General features: G+C 35.2%; 1 protein-coding gene across 2 annotated transcripts in view; it reads right to left on the minus strand.

Moving 5' to 3' along the window:
• The window catches only part of DHX9 (DExH-box helicase 9), a 54318-nt gene that overhangs the window by 32995 nt on the left and 9774 nt on the right, over positions 1 to 11549 (minus strand). The window contains exons 3-12 of one of the 2 annotated variants that reach the window (XM_012802667.2): positions 8256 to 8370; positions 6972 to 7084; positions 6230 to 6378; positions 4697 to 4833; positions 3827 to 3873; positions 2119 to 2255; positions 1692 to 1781; positions 1433 to 1594; positions 1214 to 1291; positions 307 to 498 (exon numbers count right to left, since the gene is read on the minus strand). In XM_012802667.2, the coding sequence (XP_012658121.1) occupies positions 307 to 498; positions 1214 to 1291; positions 1433 to 1594; positions 1692 to 1781; positions 2119 to 2255; positions 3827 to 3857 (690 nt within the window). In that variant the 5' untranslated portion in view covers positions 3858 to 3873; positions 4697 to 4833; positions 6230 to 6378; positions 6972 to 7084; positions 8256 to 8370. The remainder of the gene's footprint in view (positions 1 to 306; positions 499 to 1213; positions 1292 to 1432; positions 1595 to 1691; positions 1782 to 2118; positions 2256 to 3826; positions 3874 to 4696; positions 4834 to 6229; positions 6379 to 6971; positions 7085 to 8255; positions 8371 to 11549) is intronic. The other variant, XM_012802666.2, reaches the window with a different exon arrangement.

Here is an 11549-nt window from a genome sequence, read left to right on the forward strand (position 1 = left end):
CCACAGGCCCGGAGCCGAGAAAGAATTCTCAATCTTGATTCTAGGTCCAAAGATTCCCTATAGTCTCAATAAAAAGTATCCTCTTCCTGGTCCAATTTAGCTCACCAATGTAGATACTAGACATTAGAAAAAGACCTAAGAGACAGATAAGATTTATTTGTTTAAAAGGGCCTAATGCTCCAACAATCTAAGAACTACAAAAGGAAGTTAACTGAACAAAGAATTAAAGCTCTGGCCTCTAGGTATTTCCACCTCTCAAACTCTATCCATGCCAGACTTACAACTCATAGTTACTTTGCTACTTACCTGAGTTACTACAATATTACATTCTGCGGCTCTGTCAGTCTGGATAAACTCATCTAGAATGAACTGGGGAACCTGTGTGGTTTTACCACATCCAGTAGCTCCTCGAATGATGACAACTGAATTTTGACTAATTGCTTCCAGAATCTCACTTTCAAATTTCTTCACAGGCAATAATTCTCTCTCCTGCAAGATCTGTATTAGAAAAGTTATACGGCTGTCAAATTTTCTATGAACATCATTAGAAGCAACTCTCATAATCCTTTAAAAAAACTAAACAAAAACTCATCTCAGTAACTTACTCCTTTCCACCAGACTACTCAAAATATTTTTCATAAAATAGATGTAATTTATATCTCTAACAAAACTTTCTTTTTTATTTTTATTAAATCATGTTTGTGTACATTAATACTATCATGGGATACAGTGTATTGTTTCCATATACAATCTGAAATACTGTCATCAATTTGGCCAACATAGCCTTCATGTCATTCTCATAGTTGTTAAGACATTTATAATCCACATTAAGATTCACATGTACCCTTATAAGATTCATTCTAACAAAACTTTTTCAATAAATTTCTGAAGAATTTATCTTGCTCGTACCTTTATTTTTTTTGTTACATAAATTTCCTTTCACATTTTAATATTTGAGAAATACTACAAAACAACAAAAAGAGTTATTATTCCAAGTATCTCCACTTCCATTAAATTACATTAAGAAGTGAACTTTCTTCCTAGGTCCTTAATTCATACCAATTACTCTCAGAGATAAGTAGGATTAGCAGTTTGTTACCTATCTTTGATGCACTCTCCTAAAAAGGGCAAAACTTATTCACTGCCATTTTGCCCATACCCAGAATATTCTGAAGCTCTGGGCACCATACATATAAATACTTCATAGACTTACTGCTTGCAAATCCTGATCCTGTTCCAGTTGATACATTAATTCACTCTTGAGGTCCATACTTATTTGTTCTGGAGTAGCCTATGAAATGAAAATGCAATACAGTCAAACAAAAGCACCTAACTCAGCTTCAAATGAAATCCACATTTTAGCTAGACATACCAATGAAATATACTTAAGAGAAAAACTAACGAGTCTGATTTCAAACAATATTGAACTCACATAAGCAAGGGGTCCCTCATCAATGTTGCTACTAGTCCAAGGATTCCAGTTGGACTGTGGAGGTGACCAAGGAACCACACCCACTTGGTTTTGTCGCTGAGATGGTTCGAAGTGAGCCAGTTTGCCAATGTTCAGTACAACTGGCACAGAAGGATCATCAGGCTATTAAAATATAAGAAAAGTGGGAAAAAAAAGTATGAGTTGCTTGCCTGATGAGAGAAGCTCTATACAAAAGTGAACTTAACAACTGTATGCTTACTGGGGGCGCAATCTCAAGATTTAACTCTTGAACGACGTTTTGCAGCTGATGCTCTAAGTCTTGAGAGAGGTTAACTTTGTAAGGCTCCACCTACAGAAAAAGGATGACCATGATTATCATGTAACACATATATGAACATTACTCAAATCAATTACAGTGCTTCTAAGAGAGTGGAGCTGACACACTAAGGCTATAATATTCCTAAACTAACAGAGGCAGTTCCCTTTGGTGAGAGAATTATTACTTTAGTAATTATTTACTCATTGTCCAATATGAACATAGCATTACACAAGACACAGAGGTGATTAGTAGGGCCATTTTCATTTCTTGAGGTAAGATTCCTAAAATTACATTTTACATTTCCTTACCCAAATACCAGAAAAAGCTAAATGGGATCTTACTGGGCTATTAAAGTCTAAAGACTCACCGTCTCTCCTTCTTTCTTCTTGGTAAGTCCAGAGTAAGCTTCTACAACTCCAAGATGGTAGAGTTGTCTGACAAGTGACAGGGCACAGGACTGTGCTGCTAATTTCTTATTTGATCCATGTTCTCGTGCAAAAATCCCTATAATGAAAGGTCAAAATTATTAAAGACAGAAGGATAATCACCTAAGCAAAGATATATCTCATCATAAGCAACCAGAGTTTAGGTACAAAGCTCTACTTTCTTTTCATTCAGCCTACCAATCAAAAGAAATTGCCTAACAGCTTACTAACTAAATAACCAACCATTTCATTACAGGCTAAGATACACATACAAATCAATGCTATGAAAGCAAATAACCTACTTCAAAGCTGTTATTGTTAATTTAGCATTAAAAAGGGAAAAAAAGAGTTATACTTTTGAAAAGTTAAGTAAGAGTCCAAAAAACAAACCAATCAAAGAAATGGGGTCTGAAGTGGTTACAGACATCAGTGGTCAGGAAATAACTTCACATTAATAAATACAATAGGCTTTTGCCAGCCATGTAGGCTGTCACAACTATTGAACTCTTCCTTTTATGTATGAAAGCAGCCACTGACAATACTTAAACTAACGTTTGACACACTATAAGACTGGGAACTAAGAAAGGATTTTATGTTTTTCAAGAGTTGTAAAAATAAATCTAACAATGTTGTGATATACGTGACCCTGAAAGCTTTTACTATATAGTCTCTTACAGAAAAGTTTGCGGTCCCCTGACATAAATGCATGAGTGTAGGTATGGTCCAATAAAACTTGGTAAGAACAGACTGGACTCGGCCAGAGGGCTATAGTTTGCTGACTCCAGCATTAAACTGAATCTAACAGTTACTCATGTTTTAAAGAAAATTCTAATAGAAAGTTTCCTCTCCTCCAGGATTATTCAGCTTAAGGAAACATGACTATAAAAGCAGGGAAAGAGTACAATGATACCATTCTGCATAATTAGCCCAGTCAAATTAATCCTGATAATTAGATCAGTGGGCTGACAGAAGTTAGCCTGCCTTTATCTGCTTTTCCTTCTTATCCTCCCATCTACTCAAAATAACTTATCTTAAGCTATTTCTCTCAATTTGCAGGTAAGAAACTGAGCATGTGATGTCAAATGATGATTTATTCAAGGTCACAAAACTTGTCAGTAACAAAGGGCTACTTCCTTATCTTTCACGCATAACACATATCTTGACTTAAACTTATGGCCTAAGAATAAAGAATACAAGGCATCATGTCTTTTAGCCTTTTTACTTTCTAAAGGTGTAACCCCAATTTATTCATGTTTGCTCAGGGTAACTTTCTCACACTTCACCTCTTTATTCTATGACTCCTTAAATGCCATTTTAGGCATCTAAACGTAATATCTGATGCCCTTTTAAATTTCACCATAGCATAGTTTTTACCTGAACTGGAAGGACAATTTTATATATAAAGATGAAAAAAATAAAGTTCTCTGACACAGGCAAACTCCTAACCATCTAACCATATCTCATCTTTTTCTACATGCAAACTGAGATTAGGCTGCTAACTCATATAATTACTAATATTCTAAAATATACCCTAGATACTATCTTACATGTTTTTCCAATAATATAGTTTCATATATGTGGCTCAAGACTTTAATGTGACTATTTCTCTTTTATAAGAAGAGTTTCGATCAAGGAAGCAATAACACTTACTTCTGCCCAGCTGCTTGATATAAATGGTCATTTCTGCAATAAAGCTCCTGTAACAACATATACAAATAAGGTTAGGAATTTCACTAACTAAATATTACTAAATCCAGGTGTCCCAAGTCAGGCAGGCTTTCCAACTGCTTAGGCAAATCACAGAAAAAAAGACCAAACCACTGTAAACATTTATTCTGTCCGATCCTAGAACAAATGAAGCATATAAAACCTCAAATAATACACAACATGGCGTGAGATAACCATAATCGAAGTTGATGAGCCAATTGTTCATGAAAGGAAAATGTTAAGGCTGTAGATTTTATATGTACTTACTTATTCCAAAGGTTGGAGTCTGAATAGCTAGAATAATTTCAATAAAAAGGAATTTTCCTCTTAGCTTGGAGCCAAAAAAGCAGGCCCCAAACTCTTTATAGTTCTGATTATCTGGAGATTCCTACGTGTAGGGTCACCCATGAATGAGTGCATTCTGTTAAGATAAGCTAATACAAGTATATGCAAACTCACAAGTGAACATGCACTTTGTGCATATCAGTGGCTCCTGAGGCAGAATTTTCACATCTGCCTGCAGTTGGAAGCAGCCTTTGATAACAAAAAAAATGTAGCTTACTTACATTACATTTATTTAAATCAGGTCGTGGAGAATAAACCACGTGTTCTAACGTGATAGCTAAAACTGCTAGGAGAGTTTAGGGAATGAATTTAGATTTTACCAAGAAAAAAAAGTCCTCTGAAAACTATGCATTCTGGTCCTTCTACTGCTCAGTACATTCTAACCTTAACTTTGTGCTGTAGATAAAAGGTTAGGTGAAGCTTAAGAAAAAAATGTTAGACTCCTTCCTATACCTCTTGTGAACTGACCTTCAGGCACAGCGGCTTCAGGGGTCAAAGGCCACTGGCTTTCAGGGGAACAACATCCACCCTTTCATTAATGACACCGATGCCAGTATGTTTCTCAGCCAGGCTTAAAGTCAGCACTCAATCTCTTTCTCCTCCACCTAGGGGGAACAGCGACACCAGAAATCAGTTTACAATAGTTTCCCATGTGATTGCTTAGTTCAGCCTAAGCAGCAGCACATGTGTGTATGAACACAGACCTCTGGTGTTGCTGTCTTTTATGCCTTTAAATAAAGGACATAGGAGGAGCAATGCTGTCATAGCTTCCCCAACTGTCTTTGCCTCCCACATTTCATGTCCTGAATTCTTCACTTCTTTGTATCAGAAACCAATGATAAGATACTGATAACAAAAAATGTTTGTAACAATGAGCTTCAAGCACACTTAGATATCTTATTTTTAAAGGCACCAAGTGATACTAAGCTCATTCAGTTGAGGTCAAAATATTAAAGAAACCACTGACAAATTTGTCTTTCCTATACAATCTGAGGGTTTGAAAAAGTCTTGATAATAGAAATAAAATATGTGAGAATTCAGGATTGAATAATACAGTGGGAGGCAGGGGAACCATGCTCTGCACATCACTTTGACCAGAGTGACCAAGTTTTAATTTTAGTAATAATTATTTTAGTGATGCTAAATGCATCCAAGGGAGAAGACTATGATTTTCAAGGCAAATATTTTTAATGTAATTTGAAAAAATTTGAATAAAGATAGCAAACTGAAATCAATCAAAAGGTTTCCATTACAATCTCCCCTCCCTTCCAATAAAAAGTACACTGCCCCCCAGAACAGTCTAATCCATATGAGCCTTCCTGGGAGTAATAATTACTACACCCTGGAATGCTCTCAGGAAGAACAGCAAGCAGGCTGAGAAACATACTGTCATTGTTACACCCTTTAATGACGTTTTATAAATTTAACAGAAAAAAGTATGCTAATTTAATCCACATCCAAAGACTGAGGCATCCCTCTTGACCTTTGTATATCACAATGACCCTTATGAGAGCTGGCAACTTTCAAAGCTGAAGTGAAATCTGGATCCAGAGGCAATACAATCTACCTTTCCGATTCCGAAGCTTAAGTTTCTATCTAACCTGAGCAATTAAAGAAACAGTACTTAAAACTGTTTCTAACAAATACCAAAGCAAACAAAATCACCACTCTGGCTATTTTTTGAGTCAAATAGGGTCAAACCACTACTTAACAGCTGTGACTTTTGACACTCAGATTCAAACGAGAACCTTCAAAGTCTAACACCACGAACAGATTTTTGCTGAACTTCTTACACAACTAAAGTCACACAAGTGAAAACCACGGACACAGCACATTACAAATCAACAATCCTTCTTATGCAAAGTAATAAATCTTCTTTTCCCAAATCACTTCTAAGCCACACAATGAACTAGATAACATACACAAACAGAACACATTCAACAGCTAATAACCCAAACTGCCCTCATTTATTATAGAAGGAAAAGAGCAAAATAAGCAAACCTGTTGTGATCAGGACCCACTTGGGTGTATTTATATTCTCCTTGAATCTTTTCTTTTTGGAAATATTGGTTTAGACGAGCCTTAGCATTTTCCAAGGTCCAGTTTCCATGAAGCCCAGCATTTAAGTCCACCTCTTCTGACTCGAGAGTCTGTGGAATCAATGATAATTTGGCTGTGTAAATTTTAATTTAGTTATGCATATATATGGTACAGAAATTTATAATACCTTCTTTATAATCATCCTTTATAATGCAAAAAACTGTTTAATCGTTTCTAGTCCTAGTGCAAATGAAATCAGAATTATTTTCTGCATCTAAAAAGTCCTACTATATAAATAAGGTATTAGTTAATATAGTCTCTAAACTGTTCATAAAAAAATCTCTGACAGTTTTTTTGTGCTTATTCTAACATATTAAATACATTAAGTGAAAATTAAGCCATACAATTAAAGACATTTTTACTGTAAGTGCTCATGAAATGAGGCTTCTTGAGAAAATCACATTTCCTATAAAGCAGATGAGGAGACCTTTTATTAACAAGAAAAAACACTTTTTCATGGCCAATTTGAATGGCCAGATTTAATGGGTAGTTTAGGTTTCTGGCGACTTGTGTAAACAAGAAGTTTCAACCATTTAAAAGCAACACCAAATTACTAACTTGTGACTACCTTAAATTTCGCTGTGAACTAAGTCCCAAATCATATTCCTAGAGATGTGTGTGTTAACTCAGGGTGCTAGCTTACCGCCTGCACTTCTTGTTCCTCCTTTTTTGAGTAGTAATCCTTCAAGTTGGCTCCCCGGTCCCAGGTGGGCCCAGGAACTCCATAGCCAGAGGCTCCAACTGCAGAATTATTTTCTGTTCAAGAAAGAAAATGATTATTCTCTTAAATTGTGGAAAAATTCTAAAAATCTTAAGGAGTTATTCTAGTTTAGATTTTGGCCTTCTAAGTTTAGAAATCCAGTTTCACTTACACAGAAAAGGGCCTAAATTAGTGCCCATGATTTTCTTAAAAAGTGTTTTAGTATAGGCGTAAATTGGACATTCCAATGCTAATAAATAGCAGGAAACAGCATCATTAGTGAATGACAGTAAGTGACCAATAATCCAGTACATAATATCAATGGAGTTTTGTTCAACAGATTAAACAGTAAGACAATTTCTTTCCTAAATATGACCCTGATTGGAAATAAAGAGAAGCTAAAGAGGTGGAAGAAAGTGATGACTCTTGACTGAGAAAGCAGAATAATGTAAAACAGCAGTTAGAACTGATTCATTATTAATCCCACTAAGCCTATTAGGTGCATTTTAAAAAATTTATTCCTCACAATAATTCTACGAGGTAGATACTACTACTACTTTCATAAAGATCTGAGATGTGAGAGCAATATGACCAAAATCCTAGCTAATCTAATCTATGATACCCCAATAAAAGTTTCCACTGAATGCACACCAAATCCATACTTAATGATTGTTGAAGGTTCTTGGAAACCCAACTTTAAGTGAAACAATGTATAATGAAGCCAGTTTTTTTCCTCATTATTTTAACCAAAGAATCTTAAACTAAACCAAGTTATTTAAAGATTCAATGTATGATGTACTTTCATTAAAAGTCATAGTTTACAAGAAACTATGAAGAAGACTTAACTGTATACAGAATTCAGCAATGGCTTAGGTTCATACTGTAAATAAATAAGTCTATAATACATTTGGTAGGAACAATTCGAAGATAAAAAAAGGCAATCCCTACGACTTCTTAACCAAATGTCAGGCCTGTGCAAAATTTATTCAGAGATAAAAATTTTAGTAGAAGCTAAAAGGTTAGTAGACAGCAAACAATGATGCTGTGGCATAATCATTTTTCTAAGAAAAATCAAATGATTTGCTGGTATATGCAAACTTATAAAGTCTTTGTATTGTTTCTCTTAAACTCAAAAGAGTTTTACTGCAGTTATTTCTATCCAAATGAGAAAAAAATGGTGATCAACAAAATACATCTCAGTTATGTACATGCATTCAAGTCCTTTACCTGCTTGGATAGCCAGATGGGGAGGAAGAGGTCCTCCCAGGGATGATGGTAAACCTCCTGCAGCATTTGCGGTGGGGTCAGATGTATCAGTAAATGTGGGTGGTGGAGATACTACCTGCAAGAGTAAAAGTCAAAGCAGTGTCAGTACTTTTGCTTTTACAGGAACCAATAAATTCTTTTAGCACTTAAAGGAGATCCATGTGTCACACTTTCTTTCCTCACAATATTACCATCTTTATTTATAGTGATTATGAAACTATTCAGTTTTCATTTCAGGAAGAAAAAGTTAAGGTAAATAAAAAGTACTCATAATCCTACATCTGGAAACCATACCTATATATATATGAAATGGACACAAATATAACTTTTCCAGGAGAAGCGGGATCAGTTTATGCTGTATAGTTAATTTACTTTTCTACTTAATATCTTCATGAGTACATTTAACAATTATATTTTAGGAGCGTCCATGCTAGCTTCTGGGTGCTAATGATACAATAATGAACTAAATAGACATGTTCTTTTCCTCACAGAGCTATATTCTAAAAAGAACTACATAAATGAAGAAACGCATGTCAATATCAACTGGTGGTAAATACTATAGAGAAAAATAAAGCAGTGAGGTAGGGACTGTGAGAAGTCCGACTTTTTAAAAAATACAGCGAACAGGAAAGCTGCTCTTATAAGGTGACATTTTAGAAAAGACATGAAGCAGGCAAAGACCTAACCAAGACAGTATCTGAGAGAAAAGCATTCCGGAGAGAGGAAACAAGTTCCAAGATAAATGTACAATATTTTCTGTACATCTTCTACTTTAAATACAGATCAAGAATCTTAAAGACTGGGTGGCGCCTGTGGCTCAAAGGAGTAGGGCACCAGCCCCATATGCTAGAAGTGGTGGGTTCAAACCCAGCCCTAGCCAAAAAAAGAAAAAGAATCTTAAAGATTCACTCCTCCATTTTATGCATACATTTTAAATAGCACCACTATGGCACTCCACAGAAAGCTTGCTGACTTATATGTACCAGGACTACACATAAGAACCTATTTCTCTACTTCTTCTCTAATTCTGAGCATTATAATAAGCACTTTACTGCCTTACCAATCCTGGTGCTGCTTTTTGTTAAAGCATTATTGTTTTATTTCTATGTTCTTTGCTCATTATTCTACCTGGATAGTCACTACTCTCATTAATTTCTAACACTTTAACATTTTGTGCTATTTGCCCTTTGCTATACAAGTTGCAAGTTATACTTATACTTCTTTTTTTTTTAACTTTGTTAATGTTGCATATTGGCCTAGAAAGTTATTTTGTTTTGTTTGTATAGCTAAATCTACTTTTTGCCTTTGGATTTTCCATAAAATGGCCTTTCTTATCCTAAGACCTTTCTGCATTATATTCCAGTATTTTCGTTTCTTCTTATGTTGGAGCTAATATTTTATAAATTTAATTACTATAATCTTAAGATAATTAAAATTCTTTATTAACATGTGTAGGATATCCTTTTAAATTTCAAATTCTTGGTTAGTCCAACAATTATTCCTCCTGGTATCTTTTTAATCTGATTTCCCAAATATGTTAAAACTTAATATTTATTTGCTCAGAGAATTGACTCCCATATAATTAAATGAGATTTTACAGTAATGTAACCTTCCATCTAGAAAATAGGGTAGGATGGCTCTAAATTTCATCAGTTCTTCTGTTCAAATAATTCTCCACGGAATCTTCTGTTTGTTACCATCGGTAGAGTCCGTGGCATCATAGCTCACAGCAACCTCAAATGCTTGGGCTTAAGTGATTCTCTTGCCTCAGCCTCCCACGTAGCTGGGACTACTGGTGCCTGCCACAATACCTGGCTGTTTTTTTGTTGTGGTTGTCATTATTGTTTAGCAGGCCCAGGCTGGTTCAAACCCTCCAGACTCAGTGTATGTGGCTGGCGCCCTAACCACTGGACGACAGGTGCTGAGCCTTTTCTCTAACTCTTGTCTAGACAGTTTTTCAAAGATGTCTGAACACAAAATAGCCTTGAAAGATATCTTTCTCCACATAAAGGGCAGAATTAATGGCTAATAAATATAGGTGGCAGGTGCCCCCTTTTAAGACTGGGGCTCAAGGTTCTTTAGCTATGACATACTGCATCCTCAGCACCCATCAGGGCCTGTTCCACATTGTCATTAAGGGACTTGGAGACAAGAAGGGAACCAACTGCTATGTTGTCAGTAATAGCATCCTCTTGTCTCATACTCAGAAAGCTTGTGCCTTCTGCCAGCATTTAACAAAATGGTGGCAGATTAAATAAGTAGCTTATAATAAGTATGGTAAAATCTGCCTCTTTGACAATCATTCAAAAACCTGCTGCATTGTTATTATAGGTCCTAAAAACTATGTCAAGTTCTTTAGTCTTTATTACTATAATGAACACAGTATTTCCCAATTAAATGCTTCATAATATTTGCACCTCATTTATTTTTCTTCTCATATTACATATTTCTTTCTACACTGAGTAATGGTGATGACAGTGGACACCCTAGTTTTGCCTTAACTTTAGAGAAAACTCTGCATCACTCTGTCTCGATCTGCAATGAAAAACCAGACAAGTTTCCCCCTCAATCCACTGGGATATTTTTGTAAAATATGCCAAAAGAACTGCTAAAAATAAATAGATACATAAAATACAAGGTAAGTTTTCTAATTACCAGATTCAACAAACATAAAACTGCTGTTGCATCTATTAAGCATTTCTAAATGTTCACTCATTTCTCTAACTACCCCCTCACAAATTATAAAACTCGGAGCAGCACTGCTCTGGTGCTCATTTTTAGTACAGTATTTACTATTTTCTTTTTAAAGTATTTATTTATATTTAAACATATTAAAGGAATACCAGTGTTTTCATTATGTAGATAGCTTGCATAGTGCTCAAGCAGGGGCTTTTGGTGCGCTCATTACCAGAACAATGTTTGCGTTCACTGTATCCAATTGTTAATGTCAAGGAAGTATTTTTTTCCTACTCTATTTCGTAAGTACTTCATTGGTACCAAGTGTTTAATTTTATCAAAATTGCTTTCTTAAAGCCTCTGTTAAGATGATCAGAGCAGGTACTTTATAAACTCGTTCATATGATGTATTAAGTTTCATTAAATGGTTGCCAAAAATGTGCTGGAGGTGTTATATAAGATACAATGTATGTATTGCTCTCAGAATCTGATCACATTGGTTTTAGAAAAAGGATCTATCTGTATCATTTACTTTTTTCTTAGATGTGGTGAGTTATTTTCTTTCTTTCTTTTTTTTTT

This window comes from Otolemur garnettii, unplaced genomic scaffold, assembly GCF_000181295.1.
Source record: "Otolemur garnettii isolate 467f Iridium unplaced genomic scaffold, OtoGar3 scaffold00016, whole genome shotgun sequence".
In the NCBI taxonomy this organism is placed as follows: domain Eukaryota; kingdom Metazoa; phylum Chordata; class Mammalia; order Primates; family Galagidae; genus Otolemur; species Otolemur garnettii.